This window comes from Neovison vison, chromosome 1 (genome assembly GCF_020171115.1).
Source record: "Neovison vison isolate M4711 chromosome 1, ASM_NN_V1, whole genome shotgun sequence".
Classification (NCBI taxonomy): domain Eukaryota; kingdom Metazoa; phylum Chordata; class Mammalia; order Carnivora; family Mustelidae; genus Neogale; species Neogale vison.
This window is the reverse complement of record NC_058091.1, coordinates 233656413-233680050: the sequence shown is the minus strand read 5'-3', so window position 1 is coordinate 233680050 and position 23638 is coordinate 233656413. Positions and strand designations below refer to the sequence as shown.

Genomic DNA, 23638 nt, shown 5'->3' with positions numbered 1-23638 from the left:
AGACTAAGATCCAGAAGCGGAGTGTGGAGGGCCTTTTAAAAACGTGAGGGCAGAAAGGAGTAGTAGGGACATTGAGGGCTTTATAGCGATTATTGATGAGCTGTAAGGGTTCAAGAATTTTGAAGGATTTGAGAAACACGGGGTAGTTGAAAGGGATATGTGGGCATTGAAGTGTTTTTGGGAATTACTGGAAAGCTGTGAAATATGATAACAAGGATATGAAGGGATTTTAAAATATTATCCAAGAGTTGATAGTGCTAGGAGGACTAATAACTTCTAAATACCATTAAGGGTTGGAAAAAATAAGGGTTTTAAATTTTAAGGGTTGAAAGGGCGACCCTGGTATTTAGTATTATTGGAGGAGTATTTGAAAGGGGGATACCTGAAGCATGCAAGCATTTTTAGTTACAGCTATTGGAGGAATAAAAGGTATAGCAGAAAGACTTAAAAGAGTTTTGTAAATATTGTTGAAGGATTGTGAGGGCAACTGAGGATAGTGAGGTGTAGGATATTGTTGAGCAAAAAAGAATGAGAAGGGCTCGTTTTTAAAAAATATTTTGGGTAGTGTTAGTTGTAGAAATATTGGGAGGCTTCAAAGGGATAGCAGAGGTACCAGCTTTGTTTGATTGTTTTGTAACCATTGTAAGAGGGTGGGATTGTGGTGTGTTTATTTGGGATACTGGGGTATAGGTAGTTTCTGAGACATCTCATACAGGAAAGAGAGGGAATGCTGAAGGGAGGATTGGAGAGAGATGATACCTAACTCTCCTGGGAAAGAAGGCATGGAAGGGGAAGGGAAGGGATCATTTCCTCCCTTCTTCTCATTTCTACTACTTATTCTATTCGAGGTGAGGACTTCTAAAGGAAAACTTCTTAAAGGACTGCTAAAGGAAAAGGGGTACAAGAGGAAGGGATGGGCAGGCATGCTTCATTAGATTAGATTAGTGAAAAAATACAGTTTTTCAGAAGTGGAAATAAGGCATAGTGTGGGAGGCATGGAGGTATGGTGACTTTGGTGCTCTTCGGAGATAGCTACTTCCCCGATTATCTATTTCCTGGTCCTTTTGAGAAATCTTGTTAGCTAACTTGTTTTTGTTTTGCTCCTTTGATTTCTTGGACGTTAACGTCTAGGAAGAGATGCACCTGTAGTCCAGTGTATCAGCCTTGTAAAGGTAGGCTGGTTAAAGGAGACAGCATTAGGGGAGGTTTTTTTGTTTTTATTTATTTGTTTGTTTTTTTATTAGGGGAGTTTTGATATCTGAAGTGCTATTTATATTCTGAGGATGAGGAATATGTGAGTAGAGTACAGGTGTTAGTGAAAGTACACTGGGGCTTTTGGGTTTTATATTAGCGATGGTCTACTTGAAAGTTTTGTAGAAGAATATGGGCCTCTTGAGTATTCATCATACTTTTTCTACAGTATACTTTTGGAGCACAGTGATGGAGATGGATTGTGACAAAGGTGGGAAATGAAGTAAATAGATTTAGGGAAATTGACCGCATATGGAACAGACTAAAAAAAAAAAAGAAAAAGGTCTGTGTTTAAAAAATTCTTAACCTTCATGTTATTTAACATAAACCCTTGTGTGTGTGTGCTGGACAGTTTTGCATACAGGCTCTGAGTTTTTTAGTTAAATATGTGTGTCTTTGATAGAAGGTGACAAGTTTTAACGTTATAGTTAAGTGCCCTTCTTTTGTAAACTCCCTAAAATATTTTATTCTGGGTAGGGGGGTTTTTCTTTTCTTTCTTTCTTTTTTTTTTTTTAAAGATTTTATTTATTTGAGAGAGAGAGCAAGAGTGAGGCGAGGGGCAGAGGGAGAAGCAGATTCTTCACTGAGCTAGGAGCCTGATGAGGGACTTGATCCAGGACCTCCCAGGACCCTGGGATCATGACCTGAGCCATAGGCAGCCACTAACTGACTGAGCCACCCAGGCACCTCTGGTTTTTTCTTAATATGAAAATTTAGTTTGGGTAGGAACTCATTAAACCTCCCAGTAGTATTTTCTCTTGACTTTTTTTGGGCTATTTATACTGATAAGTTTATAGATATTCTGTATTTTCATGGGTAAAAAGTATTTTTTTTTTTAAAGATTTTATTTATTTATTTGACAGAGAGAGATCACAAGTAGGCAGAGAGGCAGGCAGAGAGAGAGAGAGAGAGAGGAGGAAGCAGGCTCCCTGCTGAGCAGAGAGCCCGATGCGGGACTCGATCCCAGGACCCTGAGATCATGACCTGAGCCGAAGGCAGCGGCTTAATCCACTGAGCCACCCAGGCGCCCGGTAAAAAGTATTTTTAAAGTGATTATTTGAGGGGCACCTGGGTGGCTCAGTGGGTTAAAGCCTCTGCCTTCCACTTGGGTCATGATCCCAGGGTTCTGGGATAGAGCCCCACATGGGACTCTGCTCAGTGGGAAGCCTGACCCCCACCCCCCAACCCCCACCTGCCTCTCTGCCTGCTTGTAATCTCTGTCTGTCAAATAAATAAATAAAATCTTTAAAAAAAAATTAAAGTGATTATTTCAGTTTGGTTTCCCCATTTGTTTTGAGTTACATGTTCAACTGAAAGCACACATCATGCTTTTTTTTTTTAATCGTTACCTTTTTAGGGTTAAAAAGAGCTAAAAATCGCTGTTTAGATTTTAATAATATAGGTAGCTTTTCTCGAAGTACAAAATAAAAGTACTAATTTTTTTTAAAGATTTTATTTATTTATTTAATATAGAGAGGGATCACAAGTTGGCAGAAAGGCAGGCAGAGAGAGAGGGAGAAACAGGCTCCCTGCTGAGTAGAGAGCCGGACGTGGGGGCTTGATCCCTCCCGGGACCCTGAGACCATGACCTGAGCTGAAGGCAGAGGCTTAATCCTCTGAGCCACCCAGGCACCCCAGACGTACTAATTTTTAGTTCATATAAGTAATGGTTTTGGATGGAAGTGGTAATAGGAATTAGCAAATGCAAAAAAAAAAAAAAAACCAGAAACAGAAAGAAATAGCAAATGCTGATATCATACATATTTTCATTCTTAGTATGTTGTCATGGGAGATTATTTTTTGTTTAGATACCCTAAAATGCAATAAATGATATGCTAAAATGGGTTGTATTTGTAAATTCACTTTTGGCATATTCCAGATTGAAGAACATTTTCATGGCAGATTGGCATGTTGTTACAACATAGCATTTTGGAGCAGTTGTTAGGTTTTCAGATAATGGAGTTGCAGTGGATATGTTGAATTCATACTATCCCTGGGCATGATCCATTTTTGCTTGTTTTATTTAGCTTAGTTTACAGCTAACTAAATTTATAAAAGATTTTTAAGACACAAGCATGTTGTGTCTAGTCACTGGTGAAACAAAGGCATACAGTGAGGTATTTCTGAACCAATCCATTTAAAAAAAATTTTTTTTTTAAAGTTTTTTTTATTTATTTGACAGAGAAAGATCACAAGTAGGTAGAGAGGCAGGCAGAGAGAGAGGAGGAAGCAGGTTCCCCGCTGAGCAGAGAGCCCGATGCGTGACCTGAGATCATGACCTGAGCCGAAGGCAGAGGCTTTAACCCACTGAGCCACCCAGGTGCCCTGAAAAAATCCATTTTCTATGTAATTATTCCTTATAGACAAATTAGATATATCATCTGCTAGTAGAACTTATCTGTTACTTGCCACTACTTTTGTAGAGGTGGTACCTCTCTATTACTTTTACTAGAGGAAAGACAGAAGGATGGTGCGGGGAAGAAATGACTGATTTAACAGGCCAGAGAAAAACCTAGTACCATATTTGTTGGCAGTGCAGTTCAGGGAGAGAAACCATCTTAGTCAAGAAGTTTATATATTTCGGGCACCTGGGTGGCTCAGTGGGTTGGGCCGCTGCCTTCTGCTCGGGTCATGATCTCAGGGTCCTGGGATCGAGTCCCGCATCAGGCTCTCTGCTCAGCAGGGAGCCTGCTTCCGCCTCTCTCTCTGCCTGCCTCTCTGCCTACTTGTAATCTCTCTGTCAAATAAATAAATAAAATCTTAAAAAAAAAAAAGAAGTTTATATATTTCTTTTCTTACTGTTACGTGAATAGACGAACTCACAAGTCTTGTTTGATGTCTTTTTTTTTTTTTTTTTAAAGATTTTATTTATTTATTTGACAGAGAGAGATCACAAGTAGGCAGAGAGGCAGGCAGAGAGAGGGAGAGGAGGAAGCAGGCTCCCCGCCGAGCAGAGAGCCCGATGCGGGACTCGATCCCAGGACCCTGAGATCATGACCTGAGCCGAAGGCAGCAACTTAACCCACTGAGCCACCCAGGCACCCTTGTTTGATGTCTTTATCTTGCCTCACTTCCAAAATATCCTAGATATCTTAGTCATAGAGACTATGTAGGGATTATGCGCAATTGGGAGATGTCATGGTTTCTATCAGAAATAACTTCTCATTTTTCAGTATGTGAATCCTTTAAGAGCAACATCTAAGTAAATCTAGGGGCTATATTAATCACTGAAGAAATTAAAAGTTTAGAAAAAGTTCAGGCAAGCATTTTTCAGTAACAAACATGCATTTCTACCCAAAAACGTTGTCTTTAGTGGGAAATGTTTTAAGTTATTTATACTAGATATATTAAATATATATAAACATATATAATTCAAGGCTGCTCGTTTGGCTTATTATAAAAATTTGTCTTGGTGTAAGTTTTAAAAAGAGTGATGGTGTTTGTAATACTTCTTGGACACTTGCTCTATTATAAAACATCTTTATGTGAATCAGGTTATTTAGTTTCTAGTTTGTCTCTATGTCTGATTTACTGTGTGACTTTAGAGAAATTCTCCAAATTTTCTCTAAACAGTTAATCATATTAGCCTTCTACCTCACTGATATGATATGAATATTAATGTGTAGGCTATAAAAAGGGCCTGTGTACCTTAGAATCATTAAATATAAATGAAATTTTATGGCTTTTGAAATATGAAAATATATTAAACTGTTTTTTGCAAAAATATTTTACTTATTAATGTTAAGCTCTATTGTCACTTTCATAATAATCTAAGGCACGCTGGAGCTAGAGTCTCATTACAGGCCCTGTAGATAGGACTGGGAATTGCTAGGGAAAGCCATGGCTATGAGGTGCACTTTCTGTGAATTCAGTGAATTCAAGATCTTTTTAAGTGCACTAGGAGATTGAATATGTTGTCATCTCCGAGTGTATGATGAATAAGGGAGCGATAAGCTTCACATACTAAGATCATTTTATTGGTTCAGTGGTCGTGGAGGGGTTATACTTTGGTTGAACTCTGGAGTTACGTGGTGCCATAGTGTTGCAGTCCTTAATCACATTAAATTCTGATTAGTAATGTCTGGGGCTGCTCAAATGGGGGGAAAAATTGTCACCTAGCAGCTGTGAGACCTGACCTCTCAGATAAATAAACTACAGTGGTGAAATGAGTATTTTGGAGGTATGTTCTTCTGAGTAGTTCTGATAATGTAGTTAGTGGCTTCAAGGAGTTCGTATACCTCGAAAGTGCTGTGGGACTTGTTTAAGGAGACCGTTACCTATTTCACAGAAAAGGGCTTATTTTGACCAGAAGACGTCTTGGCAAGTTTTAGTATACTAAGTTAAGGACATATTTGTTCTTATGTCCTTTGGTCTGCCTTCTAAATATGTCTGACTTCATTCTTCCTGGCCCAACTGCTATAGGCTAGAAGCCAGAAGTTGCTTTTATAGCTCTATGTTTCCTATTACTGCCTTGTCTCATCCTCTTACAGGGCTGTTACTTACTTTGTTGTTAATTTTTTTAACCATTCGTTATTTTGCACTGTAATTATTTGTTTTCATGTTCATCTTTTGGCCACTAGACTGCTTGGCAAGGTCTGTCTTGCTCAGAGTAATTTCATTACCAAGCAAGATGCTTGGCATTTAGTGAATGATCAGTAAATGTTAAATGAATCATTATACTTCTATGTACATATAGGTTGGCTGACAATTTAAAACATAAGATTTTTAAAAAATGTTTTACTTAATTATTTGACAGAGAGAGAGAGAGAGAGTGCACACTCAGAAGAAGGGGGAGTGGCAGGCAGAGGGAGAGGGAGAAGCAGGCTCCCCCACATGGCCTCAATCCTGGGACTCTGGGATCATGACTTGGGCTGAAAGCAGATCCTTAACCGACTAAGCTACCCAGGTGCCCCTAGATTTTTCTTTTTTAATAGTCTGATTTTTAGGGTGTACTTAGGTGGTGACTGCTGCTTTGTGACCCATAGTCCAAATATTAAAATGGTGTTTGCATAGACAGATATATGTATATATATATATTTTTTACCCAAAATAAACTAGGGGTAATTTCTTCAGTTCATGAAAGCCTTTAAGGGGAAGATGAAAGCTTTTATTTGAAAAGAAGTAGAAAAAAAAATGAAAAGAAAAGAAGTAGAAGTACCATTATTTCTCTCTCTTTTTTTTTTTAAAGATTTATTTTATTTATTTGACAGAAATCACAAGTAGGCAGAGAGGCAGGCAGAGAGAGAGGGGGAAGCAGGCTCACGCTGAGAGCTCGATGTGGGGCTCAATCCCAGGACCCTGGGACCATGACCTGAGCCGAAGGCAGAGGCTTTAACCCACTGAGCCACCCAGGCACCCCTGTTTCTCTTTTTAATATCTGTTAACAGGTTCTTAGAACTTAATAGTTATTCACATTAACAATTTGAAAATGTCAACTCAGATATTACTTCTTTTTCTTTCTTTTCTTTCTTTCTTTTTTTTTTTTTAAGATTTTGTTTGTAAGTAATGCCAACACCCAACATGGGGCTTGAACTTAAAACCCCAAGGTTAAAAACTCTCAGGGGTGCCTGGGTGGCTCAGTGGGTTAAAGCCTCTGCCTTCAGCTCAGATCATGATCTTAGGGTCCTAGGATCAAGCCCTGCGTCGGGCTCCCTGCTAGGCGGGTAGCCTGCTTTCCCCTTCCTCTCTGCCTGCCCTTCTGCCTGCTTGTGATCTCTCTCTCTCAAATAAATAAATAAAATCTTAAAAAAATAAAAAATAAAAACTCTCAATCTCCACCAGCTGAGCCCGTTGGGCGCTCCCCCTGGACCTTTACTTGTTTTTCCAGTGTTGTTTTATTGAAGGAATAATCAATCTGAACACAGATCAGAAGCAGACTTTTTGTTTTTTTATATACTTTTTTTCTTATAAAAATGCAGAAAAAAAGATAAAATTATTTGTATTTATTTCTAGTTTCTCTTGTGTATATGAACTTCCATGTGATAGCTTCCATATGATAGCTATAATCAGACTCAAATGTAGAATTTTTTATCTGTATTTTTCCAATTGACCTTCTTATCAGAAACATTTTTCATATTCATGTATTGTTTTTATAACCATCACTTTGGATGCCTAATATTTCATGAACAGTAGAATGGTTGTGCTGACTTGACTTTTTCTGTTAAAAATAATGCTGTTTTCAGGGGTGCCTGGGTGGCTAGTCGGTTAAGTGTCTGCCTTCTGCTTAGGTCATGATCCCAGAGTCCTGGGATTGAGTCCTGTTGGGCTCCTTGCTCAGCGGGGAGTCTGCTTCTCCCTCTGCCTCTCCTCCTACTGATGCACATGCTCTCTCTCTTACTTTCTCTCTCTAAAATAAATAAAATCTTTAAAAAAATAGAAAGTTCTTTTTACACCACACACACATACATATATCTATCTATCTAGTGTTAATTAGGTATCAGTATTTTCTGTGTTTGGCTTTATTTCCTGAGACTAACTTCCCTGAAGCTAACTACAGCTACTGGTCAGAGAACATCAACTTTAAAAAAAAAAAAAAAAAAAAGATATATTTATTTATTTTAGAGGGAGGGGGATCATTTGTAGCTGGATGCACCTGCACATGGAGGGGGAAATTCAAGAGACTCCCTACTGAGGGGTGGAGCCCTACTCTGATTTATCCCAGGACCCTAAGATCACCACCTGAGCTGAAACCCAGTTGGACAGTTAACCAACTGAGCCATCCAGGCACCCCGTTAATATGAACCCCATGAATATTTATTTTTAAAGATTTTATTTATTTATTTGACACAGAGAGAGATCACAAGTAGGCGGGGGGGGGGTGGGAATAGGCTCCTGCTGAGCAGAGACAACCGCCCCCCACAATGCAGGACTCCATCCCAGGACCCTGAGATCATGACCTGAGCCGAAGGCAGAGGCTTAGTCCACTGAGCCACCCAGGCACCCCCCGAGAATATTTTTATTGGTTGTTAATATACATTAAGAGATCATGTTTTGGTTTTTTTTTCCTCCCAGTGGCTCAGTAGCATATTCATTAATTGTCTCACTTCTGTTTTAGTATATGTGCTGTGGAAGTGAGCATAATTGTCTCACTTCTAAAACAAATATTACACCAAGGTAGAACTTAAAATTGAGCCCATATTCAGAAACGTAGACTTTTCTGAAAGTGGAAGAGATTTAAGTAGTGTTGGTTTTTCCTAAAACAAATAGACTTCTTCTTTTTTTTTTTTTTTCCTTAAAGATTATTTATTTATTTATTTGCCAGACAGAGAGAACAAGTAGGCAGAGAGGCAAAAAGAGAGAAAGGAAGGGAAGCAGGCTCCATGCTGGGCAGAGAGCCCTATGCGGGGCTCGATCCAGAACCCTGGGATCATGACCTGAGCCAAAGGCAGAGGCTTTAACCCACTGAGCCACCCAGGCGCCCAGACTTTGATATTTTTAAGTAGTGTTTCTTGGGTTGGGGACTAAGGTAAAGAAAGACCTTTGCTCTTTGGTCTTGGGATTGTCTATATGTATGAAATCTGTGAAGCTGATGTGCCAGCATAGCAGATGTGTCATATACCTGCAGTGGAGATTTCATTAAGGAGGAAAAAGACAAATTAGAGGTTTTATAGGGCAATATTTCTGTTAACTTCCCCTGATGAATATTCATTCTTGTTGATAGTTATTTTTTAAATAAAAGATAGATAATTGAAAGATGTTCTTAGAATATTATTATGCAAGATGTGAATTTTAAGGAGTCCTCATATTTCTAATTTCCATTAAACTTACAGAGATTTCTTTTGTTTGTTCTTTTAATTAGAACATAACTACTGGTTGAGCCATAGAATGCAGATTTACAGTAGGAAAGTATATGTGGTATAAAATAGATTTTTAACTCTGTGGAATCGTAACTGAGTTTTCGTTCCCTAGGTGCGCTTTCTGCCTGATCTTGAGTGGATCACTTAATTTGTCTTTACATACTTACAAATTTAGGTATCTATAAAATGAATAGTAACCCCTTAATTGTACTGTTAAGGCCTTTTAGAGACTATACTAGAATAGTAATTTTAGATGGGTATTACTGTGTTTTCTAATCTCTTTTTATAACAGAAGCCCCTTTCTATCTAGAAATGTGTGTATTTAATATAGCCATGGATTCAAAATCTTAAAATCATCTTCATTCCCAAATTTTCTTGTCCCTGCAATTACTTAAAGTGAATTTTCATAAGCTTTGATTACAAATAAATAGCTAAAGGATTTTAAATACTCTGAGGTTATAGAAGTAAGTAGTAGTCCTGCATTTGTTGTGTAAATTATCAAGGATCTTAGTCATGCTTGGATTTTTGCAATTCACTCTGGAAGTTTGGTTGGGCTACTGTTAGCATTGGTGCCGTAGCTACTGCAGTATTATAATTGTCAGTTTTTAAGGATTATATAGTGGAGGTGATGAAAGAATAAATAAGAACAGTCATAAAGGTACAGAAAATTACAGCATGAAATTCCCCAGTGTATTTAAGTTTCACCATTTGATCGGTGTGATTTACTATTTCAGACCACCAATTTCCTTCATAGTGTACTTTATGGATACAGATTAAGAACTGTTAAATTTAAATGGTCCCAGTCCATTGGCTGGAAACATGCTTTTTGTATTTGGTACAGAATTCTAACTATCAGTTACTAACAATCACTCATATTGCACAAATACTTAATATCTGTGATCACTCTCTTAAGAGTCTAGATTTTTTTTTGCTCTTTTACCTTCTTGTAACTATTCATCTTGAAGCTTAACACATCACATCAAAATATATTTCATCAGGAGCAACCTTACTCTGCATTTGTTTTTCAGAGTGTGAAGACTAAATACATGTTTAAGATATCTGGGTTTGTTTAACTCCCCTCATTTATCCAGTAATCTCAATGCTGTGCCTGCTTCTTGCTAGAAACCTCGTATTACCCAGCTTTCTACCTTTTGGGTCATGAGACTCCTCAAAGGTTCTCCTAACAGCAGAAAAAAATGAGATTGTCTCTTTCTACCATTCTCACTTATTTTTATTTTTAAAAATGTTATTCATTTATTAGAGAGAGAGAGAGAGCTCGCCTGCCTGTGAGCACAAGTTGGGAGAAGGGCAGAGAGAGGAAGAAGCAGGTTCCCCGCTGATCAGGGAACCCAATGAGGTGCTTAGTCCCAGGACCCAGGGATCAAGACCTGAGCCAAAGGCAGCCGCTTAACCGACTGAGCCAACCAGGTGCCCTTGCCATTCTTATTTTTATTTTATTTTTTATTTATTTATTTTTAAAAAGATTTTATTTATTTATTTGACAGAGAGAGATCGCAAGTAGGCAGAGGCAGGCAGAGAGAGAGGAAGGGAAGCAGGCCCCCTGCTGAGCAGAGAGCCGGACGTGGGACTCCATCCCAGGACCCTGAGATCATGACCTGCGCCGCAGGCAGAGGCTTAACCCACTGAGCCACCCAGGAGCCCCCCATTCTTATTTTTAAAAATCCTTTTCTTTCTCTGTTTAAAATATCTTCCTTATCCAGGATCTGAACTTTTTAAGTAAAGGTAGAAATCTGATAGATTTTTTTTTAATCCTCTCCCATTTGAATGTTGATTAGAACTATTCTGACCAAATACCTTACTGTTTTCAGGAGTGAGATTAAATCTCTCTACACATTTCTGTTTTAAGGGGTTTATGGATTAGCCAAGGTGGGAATGGCCTCTAGAACATTTTTGAACATACTATTATTTGTTTTACTATTTATTATTTTTTTTAGATTGAGTAATTGACATGCAATGTTATATTAGTTTCACATATACAACATAGTGATTTGATTTATACATGGTGTAGTGGTCATCACAATAAGTCAAATTACAATCTGTCACCATACAGAGTTATTAGAATATTATTGACTGTATCCTCAGGCTATACATTACATCCCCATGTCTTACTTACTTTGTAATTGGAAGATTGTGTCTCTTAATCCCCTTCACCTATTTCATCCATTTTCTCTCCCCACCCCCCACATCAACTCCCCTTCCTCTTGCAGCCATCAGTTTGTTTTCTGTATCTGTGAGCATTTCTGTTTCTTTTGTTTTTTAGATTCCACATGTAAGTGAAATCATACGGTATTTGTCTTTCTCTGACTTAGCACACTTAGCATATACCTTATAGGTCCATTCATGTTTTTGCAAATAGCAAGATTTCATTCTTTTTTATGGCTGAGTAATAATACATTATATCTATATATACCATGTCATTTTTATCTTCTTTATTCATTTACCTATCAGTGGATTTTTTTGGTTGCTTCCTTATCTTGACTCTTGTAAATCATGCTTTGATGAACATAAGGGTGCATATGTCTTTTTGAATTAGTGTTTTCATTTTCTTCAGGTAAATAGAAGTGGAATTACTGTATCATGTCATAGTTCTATTTTTCATTTTTTGAGGAACCTCCATACTGTTCTCCATAGTGGCTGCACCAGTTTACATTCCTATCAAGCAATGCATGAGGGTTCCTTTTTCCTTACATTCTCACCAAGTTGTTATTGCTTGTCTTTTGTTTGTTTGTTTGTTTGAGATTTTATTTTTCAATAATCTCTACACCCAACATGAAGCTTGAACTCAAAATCCCTAGATTAAGAGTCAGATGTTGTACCCACTGAGCCCGCTAGGTGCCCCTCTTGTCTTTTTGATCATAGCTCTTCTGACAAGTGTGAGGTGGTATCTCTTTGTGGTTTTGATTTGCATTTTCTGATGGCTAGTGATGTTGATCATATTTTTAAACGCCTGTTGGCCATTTGCATGTCTTTTTTGGAAAAATATGTGTTCAGGTCATCTGCCAGTCTTCTCTTTTTTTCTTCTTTAAAGATTTTTTTCCTTTGATTTAATTATAGTTGACAGGTTTTTTTTGTTTGTTTGTTTTAGGCCTTCTACTCATGTTTTGATCAGATTGTTTTTCTGATATTGATCTGTCTATCCATTTGAGAATTTAGAAGTTGGGTTTACCAAGGTAATCTGTTTGAAAATGGAATTTACATTTTTTACTTAAGAAAAATCCTGGCTAAACTGCCTTTTTTTTTTTTTTTTAAGATTTTTAAAATTTATTTGGCAGAGAGAGATCACAGGTAGGCAGAGAGGCAGGCAGAAGGAGAGGGGAAGCAGGCTCCCCGCTGAGCAGAGAGCCCGATGTGGGGCTCTATCCCAGGACCCTGAGATCATGACCTGAGCCGAAGGCAGAGGCTTAACTCACTGAGCCACCCAGGTGCCCCTAAATTGCATGTTTTTATTAATGTGTAGCTCCTCATCTTGCACACTTACACTCTCTCGTAGTGCACTTTGATCCTTACCCATAACATTAGCTCTGAGTTTTGTAAGAATGACAGTCACTGAAAGTTGCTCCCTTGGATTTGGTGCATAAATGTGCATTGATGTTCAAAGAATTAGCCTTTCCCACAGCAATATTGGCAATAAAAAAATTCTCTTTTATTGAAATATGAACTTTAAAAATATAGACAAGAAGGAAGTAAAGGTGCTGGCTGATGCTTGGTTTTCTTTTTATAAAATTCGCTTTATGTACTTAAAAATATATTTTTGCTATATACATATATGCACACATCTATGTATATATATTATATACGTGTAATATCTGAATATATCTAAATATATATGCTTATTTGTATATATTTAATATATATAATTTATATATATAGATAATATATTATCTATAAATATATAAACATATAAATGTATATATATAAATATGTATATAAATATGCATATATGTATATAAATATATATGTATATATGTATATAAATATAAATGTATATGTATATAAATATAATTTATATATAAATATATATATAACATATATAAATATATAAATATAAATTGTAAGGTAGATAAAATATTAGGCCTGAAGATTGCTACATGTTAGGAATTGACAACTCAGGGAATGTGGGCTGCCCTGGCATAGATGGTTTTGAATGTTGAAAGACAGGTGACTGGGGCATCTGGCTGGTCTACCTTCAGCTCAGGCCTTGATCCCGGAGTCCTGGGATTGATCCCCATGTCAGGCACCTTGCTCAGCGAGGATCCTGCTTCTCCTTCTCCCTCTGCTTCTCTGCCTGCTTGTGCTCCCTCACTCTCATTTGCTCTCAAATAAATAAAATCTTAAAAACAAAGCAAAACCCAAAAGACAGGTTACTACTCCCTAGGAAAAAAGAAAAAGACAAGTAGATAGAGGCTGTCCTTACTGCCCTTCTACCACTTCTTTTCTTTCTCTTCTAGGTCCCAGATTTTTTTCTTTCTTGCTTGTAGCTGCTAGAGTATTTGTCAGTAATATTTAAGGTGTTAACCTTCTTGTGTTCTTATTTTTTAAAGAGATCCTTAAGATACTGAGAAGATTATCGGTGGACTTGATCACTATTTTTAGATGCTGGTACCTGGGGTTATAGGGAATGGGGGAAAGGTGTCCCACTTGCCCTCGTTTTTCATCCTTGGTTACATGGAACAACAGATAGTTCTTGAGGATATCAACGGTGCTTCTAGAGCAGTGTAACTCAGGGGTTGATTGCCACCCTTTCCCTGTTACCATCGAGAAAGCAAACAAATGCAGATTTGGTTCAATATTCTGGGTATAATTAGAAAATTGAACATAGGAAACAGTTTTATAAAAATAAGCAGAAAGGGACAGTGTTGCTTGCATTATATATATGCTCTTTGTTACACAGATCACCTTTGTTTGCAATCACTTTATTTTAAAGACCTTTATTTTTCCAAAATAGGGGTGACTTTATTAATTACATTGTTATTTAAAAAAAAAAAAGTTTGAAAATGTTTGTTTTCTCTTTGTCTAACTAGATGTGATGCTGACCCTTCAGCCTTAGCCAACTATGTTGTAGCGCTGGTCAAGAAGGACAAACCTGAGAAAGAATTGAAAGCCTTTTGTGCTGATCAGCTTGACGTCTTTTTACAAAAAGGTAATTATTATGTGCCCCCAGCCACATATTTACGTTTTAAATTTAAAGCTTTGTGTAAAATATTGGAAATTAAAGTTTGGAAGGAAAGAAATCAGTCATCATCCTTTAACATTTGAATATATCCATTCCTGTTAATTATTTATCATGTATTTTGGAAGACTTTCCCCCCCCCCCCTTTTGTTTCCTTCTCTGCTTCTTTCCTGTGTTAAGCAGTTGTAACTCCAGTGCTTTTTTGGGGAATGGGTCCTCTGTAGCTTGTAGCAGAGTCTAGTTGATGGTTGGCAGTGTGACAACTTGTGGATAATGTAGCTTCTAATGCTTACTGCTTATTAGGACACTGAGCTACTTCTTTTTCCTCCTCTTGGCTGGAACCTTCCTGACCCTTTCTGTCCAGGAAGAGATGGACATGATCTTCTCTTTGTGCTTTTAACTTCTGATCTTCTTACCAACGTCCTTTCCATATGTGCAGAACTTCCTGGAGTCCTCCCCTGCTAATTCTCTGACCTCATCTCCTACCACTCCCCTTCACTTGTTCATTCTATCCACCTTGTTCTCCTTGTCTTTTTTTTTTTTAGCGTGGCAAACATGTTCCCAACTCAGGGCTTTTGAACTCATTTTACTCTTGCTTGAAATGGTTTCTTCTCTAATGGTTTCTGGTGTCTTCTCAAATTTGCCTTTTCAGAGTACTTTCCTTTGAGTACCCTATGTATAGTATATTATACCTCATGCCCCTATTCATCCTTTCCTCTTCCCAGTCTGGCTTCATTTTGTTTGTCATGGCACTTGTCACTTCCTGCCATGTTAAATGTTTGTTTGCGTTTTTATCTGTGTCTCCCCGCCCCCACATCGTTTGTCTTTCCTTTGTTGAGAATGGCTACTTGGAACCTGCGGAGCTTGGTACATAGAATGTATTCAATAAATATTGTTGAATATATGAAAGGAATGTAGTTAATGCATACTTACTGGTTGATCTAACAGTTGGTATGAGAAGATATCCTTTAATTCAAATATCTCCTTAGAAAGGAAAGATAGTAAGTATGGCTTCTTACTTGAAAAGTTAGAATTACATAGTTTTGGGTGAATTTTAGGGCTTTTTTTTACACATAAAAAATCCAGTGATTTCTCATATATATATATATATATATATACACACACACACATTTATATGAATATTCATCTTATATGAATATATGAACATATATGAGTATATATTATAAATATAAGAATATTTATTTTCATATATGAATATTTTCTTTTGAAATTATTAATTTGTATTACTTGGTTTATAGTAGTTTCAAAATCCAGAAATGGTATCCTTCATCATAAGGATTAGACTCATTTTTAGTTCCACCACCAGTATTTGAGATATTCTGCTTTCCTCACCTTTGCCGTAGAGTGTTTTCAAACATCTGGCTTTGTTTGTGCAACACTTAAATAGTGTTTCTTCTCCTTAGAAACTTCAGGTTTTGTGGATAAACTGTTTGAAAGTCTCTATACTAAGAACTACCTTCCACCTCTGGAACCAGTTAAGCCTGAGCCAAAACCACCAGTCCAAGAAAAAGAAGAAATTAAAGAAGAGGTAATACAAAATTTTCTTTGCCTTTGGTGACTTTTAAGATCCTATTACTAGTATCATTCTTAGTTGGAAGTTGACCTCTTAAAAGTAATCATCTGTTGATTGAAATTTCTGTGTTTGGCACATGATACAGATTCTTTATCAGGGCTTCTAAGTTCTTTGGACTTGAAATGTTGGAAGAGTTTCAGATAGTGTGTTCAGTGTTCCAAGAAAAAGTTTAGTAATATTGAGGAATTCAGAGAAATCTTATTCAGGGACTTTAGAAACCAAAAACTTGGTTAAATGTAGAGGTTTGATTAAAGTAAAGTATTGATAAAACCTTAAGAGAAATTCTTAAGTAACACATTTCCATATACTTGACAAACCATTTTCTCTTTTTTAGCCAGAGTATTTTTTTATAATTAATGTAGTTATAAATATCCTTGTTAATGAGTGAAAGAAAAAGAAAAAAATGTTTTTATATAGTTGAAGTACAAAAACATGATTATTTATGGTAATCTAATTGTTTGAACCAAGGGGAAAATTTTATAGAGTTCATTCGTAATTCTTTTTATATATAGACAAAACAGTGTTGTATAAGAATATGGGCTCTAAAATCAGGTTGCGTGAGTTAAAATTGTTGTTCTAAAATAAGTTACTTATTTGCTTCATTTTCAAATTAGGAAAATGATCATTACTATGATCTGCTACTAAGTAGTGGTGAAGTACTACTAAGTAGTACTATTGAGTAATACTTCATTGAGGTTTAAATGAGATTTTGTATACTTAAACATCTTAATCAACTCCCTGGTACATAAAAATTTGTTATTATACAGAAATATTTATTAACTTTTATTTTTATTATGAGTATCTAATAAGCTTTTTATTTAGGAATGATTTTAAGTTTACATAAAAATGACAGGAATCCTACCTAAAAGTTCAATGCACTGTCTCTGTATTCACCTATTGAAAATTAGCCCCATTTGCTCTCTTTATATATTAACACCCAAGACCATCATGTTCTGAATCTAAGAGTAAGTTAGATACCTCATGATCTCCTAATATTCTGCATTTCATAAGAATAGGATGTTCTATTACTTTTTTTTTAAGTTGGCTCCGCACCCAGTGTGGAGCCCAGCGTGGGGCTGAACTCACTAGTGTAGAGATCAAGATCTGAGCTGAGATCAAGAGTCAGATGCTTAACAGACTGAGCCATCCAGTCATCCTAAGGATGTTCCTTTAGATAGCTATAATATCATTACTAGTTTCATTAAATTTAATAAAATATCTGTATTTCAGTTTTATCAATTGACACATCAGTGTCCCCGTTGCCTTTTTTTTCCCTCCCCAAAAAAGTTTCCCCTTTTTTATAGATTTTTTTTTTCTCCTCCAGTATAGGATTCAATCTAAGGATCATGTATTGCATTTAGCATCATTTCTGCTCTTAAAATGCTAGGTTGATTGAATGGATCCATCATTAAAAGAAAACAAAAGAAGTCATTAAATGACTATATTTAAGATCAGTGGAAACCACTGTCACAGTTTTGGTTTTGGCTCATGCCTTGTAATTGTTTCATAAAATCTTATTAAAATAGGAAAGACTCCTGGTGTGTTATTTCAAGTAATGGAAATAAGAGGAAACTTATCTATCATACTTGATAATGTATAATTTTGGGTCTATGTGTATATGTTAAATCTTTAAGAAATAGTTAAAATCTTTGTGCTATCTGTCCTTTTTTATAGTTGTTGAAATTCAGCGGACCAGAAGTATCTGTTTGAAAGATAGCTGGTTTGAATATAGGAGAAAAATTGCATTATTTTGAGTTTGGAAGGACAGTTTGAAAAAACATCACATTGTTATGCCATTTCATTTTTGTATCTTTATAGTAAATCCTAATTTTGAAAAGTTTGAGGTGGCTATCAGCTTCTGTGTGTAAATATCCCAAATGATACTGTCTGGCATTTTTCTTGTTTTCTAAGATTTTTATACACAACTTAATTGTCATCATTGACATAAATAATAGCTCATATGATATAAACTAGTTTATAGTAATTCTGCTAGATAGTGTGGAATGAAAGGGGTTTGAAGTACCACACACCTTTGGCTAATGGGCTGTATTTCTGGTCTGTGCTGAGTTAATGCTCAGAACAGTGTACAGAGGTTCAAATCCACCTAAGACCTAGCCATTTTAACTTTATTCCTGGGTCCCCAGTTAACGTTGTACCATCAGTAGTTTTAACAGATTATTGGTCACACGGGGAGCCGTGTAAGAATTTGGATCATTGCCACAACTCAGGTGCAGGAAAAACCTTTGGTATATATGTGCCATATTTATGAAGCACAGTGTATTTTATCTGTAGTTGGAAGATGACTTGTGAATTTTCTATTCTTACAGTTGGCTGTTATTAAACCCTTACCCTAAGTTCATGCACAAGCAAAAGAATCATCCATTGTGATAAAAGATCTTAAGTATTATAATTCCTGATTTGCACTATGCCTGGTCATCTGAAATGTTAGAAGGCAGTTTTTCTTAGATTGGGATTTTTGACTGGAAATCCGAGAACCTGTAGCAGTTTTTCCTTCCTTTGTTTGAAAATCTATTTCGTTTTAATTTTTTAAAATATTATTATATTGTAGAGAATTTTCGGCATACGTCATAAGGGACAGTTGTATAATGAATTCTTACCCTTTCATCACTCAACTCCAACAACCCATCAGTCCATGGCCAATCCTGCCCAACCAAATACCTGTTTGGCATACTTTTTTTTTTTTTTTAAAGTAGGCTCTACACCCAGCATGGAGGTCAAGACCTGAGCTGAGATCAAGAGTCAGATGCTCAACTGACTGAACCGTCCATGCATCCCTTATTTAGTATACTTATATATCAAAAAGTGTTTAGTAGAATGGAGGCTCTTAGACTTGTGTAGCTGTGATAGATCAAGATAATGAATAATTAAAACTTATATGTGCAATGATTAGACTTCTAATAGAGGATGTGAAGTAGAAAGATTTAAGTCAGGTGGACAACATAGGAGAAAAACTTTAAAAATTACTGTGCCTGGTGATACCATGATTCTATAAAGAAATCTACTCTTCATATTCTTAGAATAGTAAGATTGAAGTAGATGAGAGGTTTTGGTTTATGAAGTGGTAAGTTTATTTATTTTTTAATAATCTCTAGACCCATCATGGGGCTTGAACTAAATGACTGTGAGTTCAAGAGTCGCGTATTCTTTCTCATGGAGCCAGCCAGGTGCCCTGAAATCTTCATATAGAGTTTAAATTCAAGAATATATAGGATTATAATGCCAGATATATGTATGTATACACACACACACACATATATATGTATACACACACACACTTTTTAATTTATTTTTATTTTTTAAATATTTTATTTATTTATTTAACAGAGGGATATAGTGAGAGAGATCACAAGTAGGATGAGCAGCAGGCAGAGGGAGAGGGAGAAGCAGCCCTCCCTCACTGAGCAAGCAGCCTGATGCAGGACTTGATTCTAGGACCCCGGGATCATGACCTGGGCTGAAGGCAGATACTTAACTGACTGCGCCACCCAGGCACCCCCTAAATAACTTATTTTAGATTAAGTTAGAAATAATTGTGGAAAAACATATCCTTAGCCACCAGGAAGTTCTAGAAAATTTATAAAATGGAGAAGAATGCAGATTATTATTTTTTAACTTTTAAAATGTATTTGTAAGAAGCCAGAATAATGAAAGAAGTCTCCATGCACCCATCATTCACCTTCAATATTTACAGATCTATGAGCAGTGATCTTTTACTTTAGTTCAGCCAGTTTTTTTAATCCTCTTAAATTACTTTGAAATAAATCCCAAAGATACCATTTTATCTATAAATACTTAATATGCATATTTCTAAAAGATAATATTTTAAAAGTGATATTTTAAAAAATTTATATAAAAGTAATTCCTTAAAATAGTAACAGATACCTAGTTAGGGTTTAAATTTCTGATTGTTCAGAAATGTCCATTTTTCCCCCATTTGTTTTAATCAAGATCTAAATAACCAGGTTGGTTGATATTTCTTTTTTTAAAAAGATTTTATTTATTTGAGAGAGAAGGTGTGCATGTGCGTGTGCACATACACATGCACACAAGAGTGAGGAGGAACAGAAAGGGAAGAAGAGGGACAAAGCAGACTCCGTGGGGAGTGCAGAGCTTGCATCAGGCTCTATACCAGGACCTGGGATCATGTCCTGAGCCAAAACCAAGAGTTAGATGCTTAACTGCTTAACTGACTGAGCCACCGAGGAGCCCCTGAAATTTTTTTCTTTTTTTCTTTTTTTTTTTAAGTTTTTGTTTTTGGGGCGCCTGGGTGGGTCAGTTGGTTAAGTGGCTGCCTTTGGCTCAGGTCATGATCCTGGGGTCCTGGGATCGAGCCCTGTATCAGGCTCCTTGCCCAGCGGGGATTCTGCTTCTCCCTGTCCCTCTGCCTGCCAATGCCTGCTTGTGCTGTCTGTCAAATAAAGAAATAAAATATTTTAAAAAAGGGGCGCCTGGGTGGCTCAGTGGGTTGAGCCACTGCCTTTGGCTCAGGTCATGATCTCAGGGTCCTGGGATCGAGTCCCACATCGGGCTCTCTGCTCAGCAGGGAGCCTGCTTCCTCCTCTCTCTCTGCCTGCCTCTCTGCCTACTTGTGATCTCTCTCTGTCAAATAAATAAATAAAATCTTAAAAAAAAATATTTAAAAAAATTTTTATTTTAAAATCTCTACACCCATCGTGGGCCTTGAACTTAAAACCTTGAGATCAGGAGTAGCATGTTTCACCAACTGAGCTGGTCACATACCCCCCATCAGCTTATTATGTGAGGTTCATCCATATTTTGCAGGGCCTTTGACTTCTTAATAGCATTATTGAAATACAACTCCCCTACTATACCATTCTCCTATTTACAATGTACAAATGTGATGGTTTTTATTGTATTCAGAGTTGTACAGCCATCGATATGATCCATTATAATCATTTTCATCATCCAAAAAAGAAATAGTGTACCCATTAATCTCTTGCCCTCCAACCCTTCTCCTCCAAGCCCCTCCCCCTCTCTTAGGCAACCACTAATCTTTATTTCTTTATGGATTTGCCTGATCTGGATATTTCATGTAAATAGAGTGATACCATTTGTAGTCTTGTGACTGGCTTCTTTCTTTCACTTAGCATAATGCTTTCAGAGTTCATTTGGTTGTATCATGTATTCTTTTTTTAATGGCTGAATAATATTCCATTTTATGGATATATCACATTTTCTTTTCTTTTTCCTTCTAATTTTTTTTATTATGTTAGTCACCATGTAGTACATCATTAGTTTTTGATGTAGTCTTCCATGATTCATTGTTTGTGTATAACACCCAGTGCTCCATGCAATATGTGCACTCCTTAATACCCATTACCTCACATATTCTTTGTTAGGTCATCAGTTGATGCATATTTGGGCTGATAGGGAAGCGGTTAATACATTTTGCTTGTAGGAATAATGCTGGTGTGAACATTTATGCCCAAGTTTTTAGATGATGTTATATTTTTATTTCTCTTCAATCCTTTAACTATTTTTTTTTTTTTAGATTTTATTTATTTATTTCAGAGAGAAAAAGAAAGCATGAGTAGGAGGAGAAGTAGAGGGAAAGGGACAAGCAGAGTCTGTACTGAGCACAGAGCCCAATGCAGGACTTGATCCCATGACCCTGAGATCATGACCTGAACTGAAGTCAAGAGTTGGACACTCAACCGACAGAGTCACCCCAGCTTCTTGACCTTTAACTTTTTTTTTTTTTTAAGATTTTATTTATTTACTTGTCAGACGGAGATCACAGAGAAGTAGGCAGAGAGAGAGGAGGAAGCAGGCTCCCCGCTGAGCAGAGAGCCCATTGCGGGACTTGATCCCAGGACCCTGGGATCATGACCTGAGCTGAAGGCAGAGGCTTTAACCCACTGAGCCACCCAGGCGCCCCATGATCCTTTAACATTTTTTTTTTTTTTAAAGATTTTATTTATTTGACAGAGATCACAAGTAGGCAGAGAGGCAGGCAGAGAGAGAGAGGAGGAAGCAGGCTCCCTGCCGAACAGAGAGCCCGATGTGGGGCTCGATCCCAGGACCCTGAGATCATGACCTGAGCCGAAGGCAGAGGCTTTAACCCACTGAGCCACCCAGGCGCCCAGATCCTTTAACTTTTTAAGAATATTTTTTCTCCAGGGCGCCTGGGTGGCTCAGTGGGTTAAGCCGCTGCCTTCGGCTCAGGTCATGATCTCAGGGTCCTGGGATCGAGGCCCGCATCGGGCTCTCTGCTCAGCAGGGAGCCTGCTTCCTCCTCTCTCTCTGCCTGCCTCTCTGCCTGCTTGTGATCTCTCTCTGTCAAATAAACAAATAAAATCTTAAAAAAAAAAAAAAAAGAATATTTTTTCTCCATTAGAAGTTAATACACATCCATTAAAAATCCTTGCAAAATACAGAAAAGGAAAAAGATTTCCAAGTTGATGTCTTTTAAGTTTCTCTTAATCTTTAAATCCCCCTTTAAACCTACTTATATCTTTCTCTCAGTCTTCTTTTCCTCACCTCCTTTTTTCCCTTAAATTTTATTTTGTTGAAGGAACTTAGTCTTTTGTGCTATGGAGTTTTTACTGTCTGTATTTGTAGATTGCATCCCAGGGGAGTAATATATACTCTTTATTTCCCGTAAATAGGTAGAAAGAATGATTTTTAAATATAATCTAAGCAAATGATTCGTGTTTTAGCCAGTGCCATATGTTTGCCATATTGTGGCTATCATTTTAGGTTGCCTGAGATTTACTAAATTGTTGTCCCATTCACTCACTCCTATTATTTAAGTAAGCTTCTCCATTAGATGGACATTTGTTTAGCTCTTGTAAATGACTTCATTTCACCTTTCTCTAGTAGAGGCTATTTATTTGTTTTGAGATTAACTTTTTCAAAACAATAAAATCACAGATGATTTCTGGTCAGTCTTAACTGTTAAGCTTTAAAAGAAGATAGTATTTCCTTGAATTCCAATACCATTTTTCTGTAAATCTTGTGAAATGTGTAATTTTATGGCACTTACTAACTTTACCATTAATTCTTGAAACCTTACCTGTGAAATAAATCTACAGTTCTGAAATTATGAATATATTTTACAATTAGGGAAACAAATCATTTTACTGTATGATACTTAGAGACTTCCTCTTTCTGTGGTTTCATTATAAGGGATAAATTGCTGTTTTCCTTCTTACTGCTATTCTTACCTTATATTAATATTTAGGGTGTGTGGGTGGCACAGTTGGTTGAGGGTCCATCTCTTGGTTTTGGCTCAGTTGTTACCTCAGGGTCGTGAGATAGAGCCCTGTTTTAGGCTCCATGCTGAGCTCTGGAGTCTGCTTGAGATTTCTCTTACCTCAGGGTCGTGAGATAGAGCCCTGTTTTAGTCTCCATGCTGAGCTCTGGAGTCTGCTTGAGATTTCTCTCCTTCTGCACCTCCTGCTTGTGTGTTCTTTCTCTCTCAAATAAGTAAATCTTAAAAAAAGAGAAATTAACATTTAAAAATAAGTGTATTACTTTTAAAGTAATTTCAGCATCTTTTTTACTCCTCTCTGTTGCCTAACTTTTTGTATATAATTTGACTGCAGTATTTCATTGTATTTGTGCCCTCTCTTGTACTAGAAAAATTATCAGATAGATGTGTTTCATAAATAATAGAAGGACTAATCTTTTTCCTATTGAATGCTTTCATATAGGTATTTCAGGAGCCAGCAGAGGAAGAACGAGATGGTAGAAAAAAGAAGTATCCTAGTCCCCAGAAGACTCGTTCAGAATCTAGTGAGCGAAGGTGTGTGTTTATATTTA

General features: G+C 36.8%; 1 protein-coding gene across 5 annotated transcripts in view; it reads left to right on the top strand.

The window, feature by feature from the left end:
• Positions 1-23638, top strand: part of RBM27 (RNA binding motif protein 27) — a 79296-nt gene that overhangs the window by 667 nt on the left and 54991 nt on the right. For all 5 annotated transcript variants that reach the window (XM_044225079.1, XM_044225055.1, XM_044225073.1 and 2 more), the window contains exons 2-4: positions 14090-14208; positions 15663-15787; positions 23530-23621. In XM_044225079.1, the coding sequence (XP_044081014.1) occupies positions 14090-14208; positions 15663-15787; positions 23530-23621 (336 nt within the window). The remainder of the gene's footprint in view (positions 1-14089; positions 14209-15662; positions 15788-23529; positions 23622-23638) is intronic.